Source organism: Muntiacus reevesi, chromosome 6 (genome assembly GCF_963930625.1).
Source record: "Muntiacus reevesi chromosome 6, mMunRee1.1, whole genome shotgun sequence".
Lineage (NCBI taxonomy): Eukaryota > Metazoa > Chordata > Mammalia > Artiodactyla > Cervidae > Muntiacus > Muntiacus reevesi.
In genome coordinates, this window is record NC_089254.1 from 57492559 (window position 1) to 57507880 (window position 15322).

The following is a 15322-nucleotide window of genomic DNA, read 5'->3' on the forward strand; positions in this document are numbered from 1 at the left end:
TTGGCTTAGAACCCTTGCAGTTCTCTGTACAGTCAGCTACTTCTCCTCCTTCAGCTTTCTGTTGAAATGTCCCTCCTCACACTCCATCTGAAGGTCTTCTTTGTGCTCTCACAGAGCACTTGCTTTCTTTCATAGCACTTGAGGACCATGTCTTTCTCACTCACCATCATGTTTCCAGGACTGTGCAATGCCTGACACATAGTAGGTGCTTTATAAGTTTTGTAAACGAAAGACAAGATGGAAAGGGCCTTTCTGAACATGTATTTGCTTTACTTCCTCCCTTGCAGTGGTTTATCTGGTCTCAATGGAACATACCAGAGTATAAAAGGTTTAGCTGATTTTAGAACATGAAGCAGTTTTTAGAAATATGTGGGGAGTCCCACCCAAGGGCATCTGGTTCAGTACTTCTGGGGTTGATATTTGAGCAGCTGCACTTCTACAAAACTTCTGATGAGCATTGAAGGGTAAAAACTGTTGGCCCAAGCCTGAAAGCTGCCATCAACAAGTCTGAAAATATCGTTTCTCCTCCTGCTGCTGGCCTTTTCTTGTCATCTGGAACTTTCCCAGATACCCAAGGTCACATGTCTCCATTTACCCCCAGCCTCATCCTTGGTTCCATGACTTCTGCCCCTTTTCTCATGGATTCATTAACAAACTCTGTTTGTGGGCTTCAAGTCTCCAAACCCCCACTGCTAAGACCTCTTAGAAGGGCTGAAGGAACTGAAGCTTTTAGAAACAATGTGTTTAGAGTTCACTCCTTTTATGGATTTTCTCATAACGGTTTGCTAATTGGGCCAAATTAAACTGAAGTTATCTACACCCAAGGAGGAAAAGGAGGATACCTATTAACCAGCTCAGGTTGCTCCCATTCCAAAAATTAATATAAAAATAAACCCCAGGACTCCCATTCCTCTCCAGCCACTATCTAATTTTTCCCTCTTCTAATTGAGGGATAGTTCAATATTGCGGTTATGAGCACAGATCTTAGAGTCAGACCACCTGGGCTCAAAGCCTGGCTGCATTTCTTACTCTCTATCTCTCCTTAAACAAGTTGCTCAGTTGCTCTGGACCTCAGTTTCTTCATCTGTAAAGTGGACATAACACTCAGGCTGCATAGGGTAGTTGTGAATATTTAACAATTTAATATATATCTCCAAGTGTATTTATATGCATACATACGTGTAAGTGTGTATATGTATTTTATAGTGGGGTAGGAGATTGAGTTTTACGATGGGGCTTTCTTTGCTTGTAATAAGCATTAATAAATGCTAGGAGCAGCAGCAACTTCCAGCTGTCTTTTAAAGAAGGAGAGCTTTTCTTCACTTCCCATTTGCTTCTCAAGTAATTGCGGGTTGGCCTCTAGCCCCATCACTCTAATGAAACACTTCTCCTTAAGGTCACCGATGACTTCCTAAACATCAAATCCAGGATCATTCTTGTCCATTATCCTTTGCGTTTAACACTGCTTGCCACTCCCTTCCAGAAATTTCTCTGCTCTTTTCTGGTTCTCCTTGCACAGCTCTGAGGCTACCCTTCCCTTCCTAAGCACCAGGACCCACCCAGCCAGAACTCTGCTCACTCTGGGCTTTCTCTCTGAGTAATTATAGTCAGGACAGTCTGGCAGTTAAGTACAGACTGCCCGATGCTGTTCTGCGGGGATCAGTGACCCTGGCCCCACCATATACTTGCTAAGTGATTTGAGATGTATCATTTAACTGCCTTGTGTTTTTTCATATGTTAAATGTGGAATAGAGTAAAGCCTACCTCCAAGGGCTAATGTGAAGACTACACAAATTGGCATGTGTGAAAATTCTTAGAATAGTGACTGATCATCATAAACATACAAAACATTTGCTCTTGTTATTAAGCCTCACAAACAAAGTTCAAGACTTTCCTCAGAGCTTCAGCCACTGCATGCAGCTGCCAGATAAACATCTTCTTTTGTAGGTCCCAAAGACAGCTTGAACATAACATGTCAGAAACTGGACTATTATCTTTTCCCCACATCAGCTATTCCTCCCATATTGCATATCTCAGTTGTGATACCAGCATTCACCCTTCTAAATGATTCTTTCTAGTCTATTCCCCTTCATCATCCTCAATTCTGCCTGCCTCATTCAGGGACTTATCATTTCTTTGGCCATCTGATGCAAAGATTGGAAAAGACCCTGATGCTGGGAAAGATTGAGGGCAGAAGGAGAAAGGGGCAGTAGAGGATGAGCGATGGTTGGATGGCATCCTTGACTCAATGGACATGAGTTTGAGCAAGCTCCAGGAGATAGTGAAGGACAGGGAAGCCTGGCATGCTGCAGTCCATGGAGTCACAAAGAATTAGACACGATTTAGCGACTGAACAACAATAATAATCATTTCTAGGGTGGAGTCCTGCAGCAACTTTGTGACTGATATCTCCACCTCCCACCTTGAAACCCTCAAATCCAGGCACCCAAGTGATGTTTCCAAAATGCAAATCTGACAATGCTCCCTTTCTTGCTTGAATACTTCAGAGCCATCTATCAAGGTCAAGACAAAGCCTGAGTTCCATAAACTATCCTGTCCTTACCTCCCAGCCTTGTTCTTGGAGGAACTGGTTCATCCACTTCTCTGCAGCAGCTCAGCACTTATCATTCCCATCACATCCTGCTTCTTCTCACCTCCCAACCTTGTTCTCCTTTCCCCTGCACATGTGATGCCCTTTCCCTGACTCATCTTTTAAGATCTAGTTAGTTCAGTCGTCACCTTCTTCAAGAAAACACTGGACACCTATGCTCCTAGTCCAGTGAGGATTAGATTCCGTTCCTCAACGTCCCCATGATACTAACAGCTCTATCCTAACAGCTAGCATTGCAGTTCCCAGCTTGTATGTTAGTCATTAGTTTATGTGCCTGGAACTTGACTACTGGACTATAATTGTCAGACTGGGACTGTCCCTGAGCCAGTTCTCTCTCCCCACTACTTGTTCTGGGTATAGGAGGTTGGCACACTGCCCAATAAATGTGTGTTGAATGAATGGATTACATTTGAACCCAGTTCTTTCTATGAAACAGGACAGTAATGCCTTTATAATTCTTCTCTCTATATTCCTTCCCAACGCTAGCTAGTGTCTATACTTCCAGTGTGTCTTCTTCTTTACCTCTTTAACAGACCAAACCTAATCCTTAAAATGCCTTGATCCCATTTTCTAGCAATAAAGTTTTTTTGTTTTTCTTTTTAAAAAGGATGTCTTGATCCATCTATCTAGACTTGGGCTTTCCTGCCACTAATCTTCCAGATGACTCATCATGGGCATCCATTTTGTCCTTTCCACCTCTTCTTTCTAAACAAGGACATAATTGTCTCCCAGAAATGCATCTCTGTGTTATTCTCCTATTGTAACAACCTAGAGTTCAGTATAATAGGAGCCCCAACTTGAATGAGTTTTGGAGGCATAAGAATATGCCTCCAAAGGCTACCACAGAACAGAGGCTACCACAGTTCTTGGAATCAAGAAGATGTTCAATAAATGGTGACATTTTTAAAAAATACAATGAATCCATGAATGAGCACTAAAAGCTAATTGGCAAGAGGGTGGAGTTCAGAGTCTCCCCTATTTGAAACCAAAATGTTCTCTAGTAACCAGCAATTAATCCTTTGTTCTTATTCAATAAAAGTAATCTCTGATCCTGACCTCCAATTTTTTTCAACATGGGGTGTGTGTATGCGTGTGTGGGGGGGGGGGCGGTAAATTTCTTTAATCTATCTGTGTTATTACAACTTGACTTTTTAATGTCAGGTACATATAAAATAAAAATGAATTAAGTGTTCTCAGTTTAGCAGAATCTCTACGTCAAACAAGGAAAGGAAATTACTTCTGTCATCATTGTTACCTTGGTGCCTCCATGGCTACTACCACGGGCAACTATAACAAACCAGTAGCTCAAAACCTGAACTAAATTGAAAAAAATCAAGCTTCTCTTCTCCTTCGGTTGTTTAGTCAACCTACCCAGCTTGCTGTGTTTGCTCTTCTGTTCTCCACACTAACTCTGTATAGTATCTGAGTGTTTTCTCACAAATCCAGGTCTAGAAGAAAACAAATTATTAAATTAAAAAAGGAGCCAATTGTGTGATCATCAGAGTTTTAGGTTAAGGAAATTTCCTTCCTGAGTGATAGCTGTTCTTCAACTGTGACTTGGCAAACCATTAGAAAATCAAATGTTATTTTTGAAGAGAACGTACATCCAAGAACAGTTTTTGTGTGTCTTAATATTCTGGAAGACTTAATAAAGTTTTCCAAATTACCTCACTTAATAAATTAGTGCCACTCCTGGAAGACAAACATATCTTTGATAACTGAGGCCAGGAATGGTCCTTGGGTGAAAAAGTCTTGACTGATACTGATAGACTTTCAAGTCATGGACAGTCATCCTGTTATTCTCATAATATACATTTACTAAACCCCTACTGTATGATAGGTACACATTAGGGGATGAAAAATAAAAGGTAATTGACAACGACAATTTGAGTGACTGTAACAGACCAAAAGCTGAACTAAGTACTTATCATACATCATTGAAAATCCTCTCATACAATTGAAGAGTTATTCTATTATCCCAATTTTATAGATGAGAAATCAAAATTCAAGTAAATTGTTGGTTGTGGAGTTGTTTACTTGACAGTGTTTCTAAAGTTCCTCTTTAAACATCTCAGGAAATTATGAGCAGTGAGATAAATTACAGGGGAATATAGCCATCTAGATGCAGAAAAGTCAGCCTAAAGCTTAAATTGGAACAGAATATAGTGTCTAAAAATAAACTCAAATGCATTTGAGATTTTTGTTTTTGATAAAAGAAAAAAGTAGCATTTCAAATCAGTGACAAAACACTGGAATATTCAGTAAATGGGTGGGATTAAAGACTAGCCATTTAGGAATAAAATTTAAGGTGGATACTTGTCTATTCTTTATGGCAAAATAAATCCCAAATGAATTAAAGGTTGAGTCATAAAGAATGAAACCATAAAAGAAGAAAAACCTAAGTAATTTTATTCGTAATTTGTGATCCCAAAGTCACAAAGGGAAATATGAATGCATCTAACTGGTGAAAAACCTGGCATATACAAAGTCAGAAGACAAATGGGAAACTGGGAAAGCATTTTTGTAATATGCTACACTACGAATGATTTTCTCCATGATTCAAAGAGCTCTTACCAAAAAAAAAAAAAAAAAGAGCAAGCACGGCAAAAAAAAAAGCTTATAGAGAAAGATCAAAGGGCCAAAAATATAGGGAGAAATGATGATCCTTTTCTCATAATTAAAAAAGCAAAAATTAAATGAGATTCCATCGACCTCTTATGTATTTTGCCTCCACAAAACTCTTTGAAGGTCATTAGACAAGAAATTATCACAGAAACAGAAAGGCTGTAAATATCAGAGACCACTAAATTAAATCGTTCCCTGAAGACTTGAAGGCTTAAAACTCTAACAGAACTGAGAATAGCATTTAACACCATTCTTGAATGTACAGTCTGCTATTCAGTCATTTCCCCCAGCATTTCAAAGGATTTAATAGACATTCCAAGCTGCATTTTGGTTTAAGTCCACATTTGGAAGCTTGGAGAATATGTCTACTCAGATTTAAATTTTAAGTCTTATTTGGAGGTCATTAAATTCTTAGAGATCTCAAGAATCCTCAGTGGACAGCACTAACAACACAAATGTTAAGTTACCCTTGATTTCTGATAAGGAGAAGAAATCAGATATTTCCAAGGTAGGTACTTAAATGGTATTCAAATTTGCAAACCTTTCTTACCTGCTTTTGAGAAGTTAAAAAATAATGGCAACTGTATCTCTCTTGAGAATATGCTTTCTTAGCCCAAGAAAAGCTAACGACCCTAGTGAATTTGAACAGTTCTAAAAGATACTTTGAGTTTTAAAGTTTTAATAACTAGTCTCTCAGCTTCCACTCTTAGCCCTCATCTTTACCTAATTAATCACCCACATCAGAGCTCAGATCAGAAATCATTTCTTCTAAGAACTTTTCCTTGATGCCCCAAGTTAGGTCCTCTAGGATTTCTCTCCTTTCATGGCTCTCCGTGCTTCTAGAAATTATCACAATTGTAATGAAACAGTTATACAATAAGATAAATAGCTGTAAAATTATGATTTAATGTCTGCCCCTTCTGTTAAGGTGTAAACGCCATGAAAGCAGATAATCTAGCTGATTTATTTCTTAAATTCTCTGTGACTTCCCCAGAGCCCAGAACATTTCACTACATATATTAATTTCTCAATAAATATTTGTTGAATGAGCAATATGGTATACAGAATAATGGCCTCCCCAAAGAAGTCCATATCCTAATCCTCAGAATCACAAAAGACTTTGCAAGTATGATTAAATTAAAGATCTAGAGATGGAGAGATTATCCAGGATTATCTGGATGAACCCTATGTAATCACAAATTTCCTTATAAGAGAGAGGCAGGAGGAACAGCATGGGATAAGACTGTGATAACAAATGCATTGGTCAGAGTGATGAGGCCATCAGCCAAGGAATGTGTATAGCTACTAGAAACCAAAGAGGCAAGGAACATATTTCTCTCTGGAAACTACAGGAAATGACAGGAAAAGTTGTGGGATGGGAATAGTGTTATTTAAAATAAGACTTTTTTAAAAGGTATTTCCTGGAGAAAAAGGATAGAGACAGTGTGACTAAATGTACAAATGATACTAATAGATACACAAGGCAGAATTGGCCCAGGATAAGAAAAAGAGGAAATTTAGCTAATGGTAAAATATGTATGAAGAAAAGATATTTAACAGCATAAGGGAATGCATTCAGAAGTGGTGGTGTTTTTCAGTTACTTTCACAGTTCTTTCTTCTTTCTTTCTCTCTCTCTCTTTTTTTTCCCCCCTTTTTGGTCCTCAGAAGAAGAAAATGACATAAACTGATGTGATTTTTTTTCACATATTCCAGAGTCATAAAACTGGGGAATGTGGGGATATCAAAATCAAACTGGACTTTGGGAGAGCTAAATCCTACATGTTGGAAAATAGCCACTATAGGTTACAGTGGAATGCAGATAATGTGATAAACCAGAAAATTCCAGTTGGACAGGCTACTATTTGTTACAAAAGGAAATGGCAACCCACTCCAGTACTCTTGCCTGGAAAATCCCAAGGACGGAGGAGTGTGGGTCCTACACTCCTACAGTCCGTGGGGTCGCAAAGAGTCAGACGTGACCAGGCGACTTCACTCACTATATAAGCGATGCCTCCATGGGTTTATACTACTGTGTGCGCTGGTGATCAAGCAAAGGGCTGGCCTTTCCCCCTTTTTAGACTGCTAGGAAGCCATGTCATGTTGTCCTTGGAATTTTCCAAGTCCTTGAGTTAAAACATGCAATATACGTATCCATAGTTCTTTGGACTATAAACTTCTAGAGTGAGGGCTTATATCTCTGTGAGCCGGTGTGATGGCTTCCTCTGCAATTCACTCATGAGACTCTGAAGAAGATTTGAAACTGGAATAAGGAAACACCGCAATCAAAGGGAGAAAGTAACGAGAAATTGAAAAGATTTGACCATAACAGATTGCAGGATCAAATGAGTATTTCCCGAACCAAGCCCCTCATTGTTGATGGGGAATTTGCTCAGATGATTGCTCTCAGTGAGTCAGAAACATCATTATGGCTTCCAGCCAGGAGAGTTTTATATCCGGCTCACAATCTATTCCCCAACTTTCTCTCCAATCACTGATTACAGTTGCACCCTCCATGCTGAAGTTGTAGTTTTCCAGAAGATAGAAGTGGGGTCCTCATGCCTTAGAAACAATGGCTTAAAAACGCTAAAGTGCCAACAGTGAAAACGCTACCAAGGTGAGAGAACAATTATCTTCATTTTCATGCTGATTACAATTTGCCCCCTTTGCCTGTCTTTAAGACAAGCAAACGAATGGCTTTAACAAATGCCTTTGAGCCTTTACATCCAATTTTACAGATAGCAGAGACTTGGAGGTTATATTATTTAACCATGGCCATCTGCAAGCAGAGCACGTGGTCCCAGTCCCTGAATTTCAGCGCCTTTCCCACCATTGTCATGCTGTTTTCCAAGAATAAATTAAGTCTGAAATTTTAACACAAGCCAGATAATATCACCAAGGCTCAGGGGAATGGTAAATTTAGTTCCTATGGCATGTGGATGATTTAACGCGAAGGATCACATGGTTGGGGAAGAGCTCCGGCTCTGTATGCCTAGCATCTACGCACCTGTGTGGAAATTCATGTAACCCAGGCACAAGCGTAGTCATGAGCACATGATTCATAATGAAAGAAAGAAGAAATATTCATTCAACCAGTCATTTCTCTGTGCAATCATTCATTCATTCATTCCATAAGTTCTTCTAAAGTATTTGTGTCATACCATGAATTATATATTAGGAATGTAATAGTGAATGACACATAATCCTTCTCTTTAAGGGTTTTGTATCCTGGGAGAGAAGAATGACAGCAAACTGGTAAGACTACAATGTAGAAAGTGTTAACTAGCAATTACTATTATCCCAGTTTTATAGATGAGGTAACCGAGGCTTAGTGTGGATAAATAACTTGCCCCAAGTTACAGAGCCAGTAAGTGATTCTCTTCAGATTCAAATGAGACATGTTTGACACAAAAACCCTTGCTTTTACTCCCACTCTGGGAGATGTTAATGGGTGTGCTAGAAAAGAAAATTGTTAAGTTTTAAAAGTTTGTGAAGTCTGTAAACTAAATTCCCTGCTGGGAGAGCCATTGCACATATTAGCATATTCAAGGGGTTGAGCCACTTTAGGGTAAGGAGTACCATTTGGAAAGGCATTTCCCAAACATTCAGATGTTTCAGTCAAAGCACACTGCACTGTATTGACAAGGATGGGAAAACATGCAGAGAATACAGTGTACACGGGATGCTCCAGATCTCAATATAATGTCCCTCAACATTTCAGGAGTGTGGGTGAATTAGAGAGGACACAGTCACAAACTGGTCCTTCTCAGGTTCTGTGATGTTAAAGAGTTGAATTCTGGTACACTCAGAAGTGAAGGAAATAAAGAAAAATGGTATTATTAGACATGAGTTTCTACAGGGAATAATTTCTAGTGATCAAGTTCTTTGCTATCAATTATAGCAGCAGTAGATTTAAAAATTACAGAAAGTGCCTTTTCTTCACATCACACTTTGACAGCAGTGACAAGCTCCCACAAAGGAAGAAGCCCCCTGGGACATAAAACGATGCTTTTAGACGTGAAATTTTTTATTGTCAAGGAGCAGGCGTTTATGAGGGGGTTTAGGGATGGGGAGAAGCTCACTGATCTACTCCTGATCTTTTCTAAAAGTTTATTAGGACAAGCTGCTCCTCACTCCCAAATTTAAAGGCATAAATTAATTTATAAATGGAACAAGGTTTGAAAGAAGCTGTTCCTGAGGACTTGACTGCCCACTGGAGGTAGTAAATGCATAAATAATTCCAGTGGAAGACAGAAGAGTTAAGAGAAAAGGACAAATGGGGCTTTGAGGCCATTTCTGTTATGTAGGAAGACAAATGGAGGGTGCTCCTCTGCTTTTAATTTTTTATCAAATAGTGGCATGTCTGACCTTTGGGTGGAATTTGCGGTCTATTATTATATCTGTGTTCCACTATATCCTACGGTGACTATTTTCTAATACATAGGATTTAGCTTTACCAAAAGCATCTTTTAAAAGCACTCATGATTTCTCTTATGATGGTATTGCACTTTAACTGTGGGAGACAGCACTGCTCTTGTCAAGCCAAGACCATACACATCTGCCCTCAGCATTCCAGGGGGGACCCAGAGGCAGCAATTATTCCCGGCACAAGGGGTCAGAAGGTACTTGGCAAGACCCTTGTCACTTCTTCTTCTCCTCTTTTTTCTTCCTTGTCTGTATTTCTCTCTAAACATTGGTCTCCCTAGAGAACTGAGCTGGGTTAAAACCAGATCAGTTCTCTCAAGGGGATCCAAATGGCCCTTCCTAAAAAGATGTTTCCAGCACCTTCTCTCTGTTTCATCTCACTTCCACTTACTGTGCTTACTGTATCTGTTCCTGGTGCCTCCTTGCCAGAATGGGAATTTCAGGAAGACAGGAGTGTCCATTCACCCCCAGATCTCAGGGTCCTCACTACATCCCTGTACTGGGAACAGATCATTTTCAATAAGCAACAGGGCAATGCGTATTGAGTTCTTTTTTTAAAAAAGCATTTATTGCTGAATTTGTACTCATTATTGAAAATTTAGGAAAAAGTTATCACCAACTATTATTATGGCATATCTCTTTGCAAGGGGCTTCCCAGGTGGTGCGGTGGCAAAGAGTCTGCCTGCCAACACAGGAGACACAGGAGGTGCAAGTTCGATCCCTGGGTCAGGAAGATCCCCTGGAGTAGGAAATGACAACCCACTCCAGTATTCTTGCCTGGAAAATTCCATGGACAGAAGAGCCTGGTGGGCTATAGTCCACCGGGTTGCAAAGAGTTGGCTGAACACACACACGCACATATTTGTAGCGTTTTGTTTTTTTCTTTTCTGTATGTGCAAAATCTGATAACCTATTTTACCTTTGGCACAATATCATAAATGCTTTCTTTCAGTTTTACAGTTGAGTACCTACAATGTATCAGGAACTATGCTAGACCCTATAGATGCTTGAGATGGGCCTCAAATGCAAAGGGTTATTTCCAAAGCAGAGAAACAGGGGACCCATAATTAAAGCAGAGGAACACCACCCTCGATGTTGTGGAGAGTGAACTTTGAGCTAAAAAGGGCCACCAAAAAGGAAATCATAACAGAAATTTGCACCTCCTGGACTGGGGCTTTCAGACCCAAAGACAAGTCACTGAGCTTAGCATAGCAGGCAAGAAGACAAAGGTTCAAATGGCGTCTGTTTAGGACACTGGCTCTGAGATCTACAGCCAATTTCTTAGCTTTTCTGTATCTCAATTTCTTCATCTGTAAAAAGATCATATACTCTCAGAGATGCTGTGAAGATTAAATAACATAATATTTGCAAAGCACTTAGTGTAGCATCTGGCACAAAGCAAATCCCTTATTAAAGAGAGTTATTAACATGAAATTGCTTTCCTGTGAGTTATTTTATCAGAAAGCTATAGAATAATGCATTTATTGCTAAGTTATAAACTTAAAAAACCTAACTTTGGAAACCCAGAAAAAGGAAAGATGGGATACAGGTTGTAATATTGTCTAACTTTATTTTTATAGGAGGCATGGAAATTTACACTTGAGAAGGCCAGACAGATTGTCAAGAAATCCCCAGCTCTGGTAAGCATCTGACAGGGAGAATGCCAGCATTGTCCTTGGCACCGTCACCTCCCTCTGGCCCCTGCTCTCCCACCCCGAAGACTAGGGGCTACTCCTGACACAAGCCGACAACACTCCACAGTTGAACTGGGACTCAAGTAGGAATATGAACCCTGTCCTCTTTTTTTCTCTTTTTTCTCCTCCCTTCTCTCTACAGCTGCATTTCTCACCTGCAGTTGGAGCTGGATAATCCTTAGCTGTGGGTTCTGCCCAGGGCATTGTAGAATGTTAGCGGTGTCCTTGCCCTCTATCCGCTAGATGCCCCCCCATAGTCACCACAAGCAAAAATGTCTCCTAGCATTGCCACATCATCCTCTGGCACTCACTGTTGAGAATTGCTGCCCTCCAGCAGATGATATTGGAGGAGACTGTAGCCTCCTGCTCCATCACTTTCTAAATATGTGATCTAGGCTGAGGCTCAGTTTCCCTATCAGTGAGAGGGGGACAATGACAGCGCTCCATTCTCAAAACTAGGTATCAGGGCATAAGAGAGTCCATGTGTGTGAAGTGCCTAGTATCATACCTGGGACTTATCAAGCACTCAACAGATGCTAGCTAAAATCATCACCATTATTATTCCCTTCCCCTAATTTTTCCTCTTTGCAATCATAGTTTTATTCAATAGACAGAATGCTTAGTTCAAACTGGTTATCATTAAGTAAAATATTTGACTTGGGCCCTGCTGGTCAATCAGCCCCAGATGAAAAGGAAGCAGAAAGGTAAACCTTTGAAGAAGTGTCTCCCCTGATGCTAGCAGTTCTGGCAGGAAGGAAGCATTCATCAGAGATGAGAGGACATGGCCCTCATCCTTGGCTCCTCCCTGCTGGCCCAGCTTATCCTTCACCTGATGCAATACATTCAAAGTAGTATTGATTTGGCAACATGGAAATAAAGGGGAGGAAAATTCCTTGTGGCTCAACCTGCCAGATTTAGCAAATAAAAACAGAAGATTAAATTTGAATTTCAAATAATGAATAATTTTTCATATAAGTATGTCCAGCACAATATTTTATTTGGCAACCCTACTTGAGGGGAGCACATGGGTTTTGAAGTACAAGTCTGATACATGGTGAAAGACAGCATGAAGACATTTCTATTGATTAATCAATCATAATGCCTGCATCGTCAATTGTTATTTAATTCAGTGAGTAATTAAAGGCCAACCATAGCTGGTTCAATTAATCTGCTTAAGACGTGGAGTAAGAAATTGAAGCTTCACATGAAACCTTGACCACCACCTTCAGAACCCTAAACAGACTGGAGAATAATGCCATTTTTCTTTTAATTCTTCTCAACATGCATCTAAAAATTTATTCTCAGAGCCTTGTTTACTTCACTAGCACAAACTGCCTTGGCATTGACTCAAAGGCTAATTAGGACTTTACAATTTTTCATTTCTGTCACCAAAATTGCCAGCATAATTCATGGGGCAGGATTCCAATCATGCCTTGCAAGAAGCCAAAAAAAAAAAAAAAAAAAAAAATCAACTGAACAATTCAACAATAAAAAAAGCTCCTCAAAAATATCCTGCAATTTATTTACTCTCTAAATTAAAGCTATCAAAGAAAAAATAATCAGGAAATGCAAATAAGAGTCTTTAAAAAACTGCTCAGAGGATAGTGGCTGCAATTAATTCCATTGTGATGGCTGATGTAACTGTAGATCTAGCCAGAATGCAGAGAAACACACAGTAGGTTGCATATCATTTCAGCATAACCTGTCAGAAAATCCAGACTGGGGAAGAGTTAAGTGTTATGGCTGGGGAGCCGGGCTCGGGGGGTTGGGGGGAGGTCTTCATGGATTTGGCAGATGCCTGAGCTTCTAAATGTTTAGAATACTTGAGTTAAGTCCTCAGTTTATTCTCACAAAAATGTCTACAAAGTAGCTAGCATCTTTTTGTTATCAACCCCATTTTACAGATAAAAAAACTAAGAATCAGATAGGTTAAGCAATTTCCTCATTCCACATAGCTTGTAAGTGAGAAACCCATCATTTAAGTTCAGGTTTAGCTTCTGCCCAGTTTCTAACCCTTCCACCATTACAATGGCTTTCAACCAGACCTCCTCAGTACTGAATTTCAGGAAGCACCATTCCCATCACAGGCTGTGTGACTATTAAAATTGTGCAGTGTACAATCTGCACAGCTGAACCTGATGGCCCTGATGGTAAACCTACCTACTCAACAGAACCATCTGGAGAGACTTTAAAAATTGCTACTGTTCAGACTTGCCCAGGGCTTCCCAGGTGACTCAGTGGTAAAGAAGCTACCTGCCAAGACAGAGACACAGCTTGGATCCTTGGGCTGGGAAGATCCCCCGGAGGAAGAAATGGTAACCCACTCCAGTATTCTTGCCTGGGAAATCCCATGGACAGAGAAACCTGGCAGGCTATGGTCCATAGGGTTACAAAGAGTCAGACACGACTGAAGCAATTTAGCACTCATGCAAATTCAAGTAAAATAATAAATGACAATGGTTTAAAAGTACTATATCTCTCAGAAATTCAATTTTAAGTTGGCTATGTACAGAAAGGGGCTTCCCTGGTGGCTCAGATGATAAAGAATCTGCCTGCAATGCAAAAGAGAAGTTATGCTCCCCCTTTGAGCCTCTATTTACCCCATTCACCACATTCTCATTTATTTAACCTCTGCTTATTGTTCTGTATTCATTTAACATCATGGGTTGGGCAAAGCTCCAGATGCAAGTAGAAGTTGGCTAAATAGATGGCAAAAATGAAAATGCTGCCTGAATCCTATGCCTCAGGACAGCCCAGATTTGGGACTTTCATTTTAGATGGGATTATATGCAGCCAGATGTGCTGTTTAAATCCATCTCTGAGATAATAACAGCCCCCATGCTGCCTCTGTCTAGTAAGGTTTGAATCGAAAGGAAGGGGCTGTCAAATATGCAAGTGAGGATCTCTGCAGTGCTGCTCTGGGTCCATCTAAGTTCCCTTTGCAAGTTTGTAAGAAGAGGTTAGTCCATACCGTGTGATGAAAAACCTGAATGATCAAAACATCTGTCTTAACAGAAGGAGTTCTGGGGATCCCTGGACAAGCTACATCACCTTCTGCCTATGTCCTAGATCCAGTTTCTGCACAAGGAATGTCAAAGACAGCTGCAGCCTTCAGGCTGAATTTTGACAGTGAACAGCTGTGCATTTTTTTCCACTGTATCTCCTGTGTAATAATTATCAGGCTGTCCTTATAAAATGTTTGATGTATTGGTTATCATCCATGTTAAAATCTGCATTGCCATTAGGTTAATTAGACCAAGGCCTTCAGACAAAGTAAATATAAAAACAAGTAACTCAAACTTTCAAATGCAATCTGATTCTGGATCTTAGAAAGCGTCTCTACAAATTGCCACCCATGTTATGGTATAATTGCATGCTGGTGTGTGTTTTGCAGTGTGTCTACGCTGCTCATCTCACTCAGTTACCAGCTCTCCAAACATCCCATCTTTGCACCACCATCCCCCTCCTCCCGCCTTCCATCAGTGATTCCTAACCAGGGGCAATGCTGTCCCCCATCACCTCTCCTGGGGACATTTGGCAACAATTGGAAACATTTGGAGGCTGCTGACTATAGTGGCTAGATGCCGGATATGCTGCTAAATAGCTTACAACGCACAGGACAGCCCACGACAAAGAATTATTCAGCCCTGAATGGCAATAGTGCTGAGGTTAGAAAGCCCAGGACCAGGCCTTAGAGTCTTTATCTGCCAACGGGCTTTTCTGTCCCCTCTTGCCTTCTCCAGGCTTTCCTGTCTCCTCCAGAGAGGTCTTTCTGAAATACAATGTGGTCTCTCCCAGGATTCCCCACTGCCCTCAGGGCAGCACATGATGCAGCCTTCCAGGCTCATCCTAATATGTCCTTCCTTCCATGGTCCACCGCATTCTCCTGGCTCCTTATGCTCCAGCCAGGTTGAAATGTCCTGCAAGATGCCAGCCCCACTCGTAGGCCCACAGCCCTGTGCGGGGTGC

General features: G+C 40.5%; 1 protein-coding gene across 2 annotated transcripts in view; it reads left to right on the forward strand.

Annotated features, from left to right (window-relative positions):
* Positions 1-15322, forward strand: part of AOAH (acyloxyacyl hydrolase) — a 188477-nt gene that overhangs the window by 47570 nt on the left and 125585 nt on the right. For both annotated transcript variants that reach the window (XM_065939088.1, XM_065939089.1), the window contains one exon: positions 11240-11299. In XM_065939088.1, the coding sequence (XP_065795160.1) occupies positions 11240-11299 (60 nt within the window). The remainder of the gene's footprint in view (positions 1-11239; positions 11300-15322) is intronic.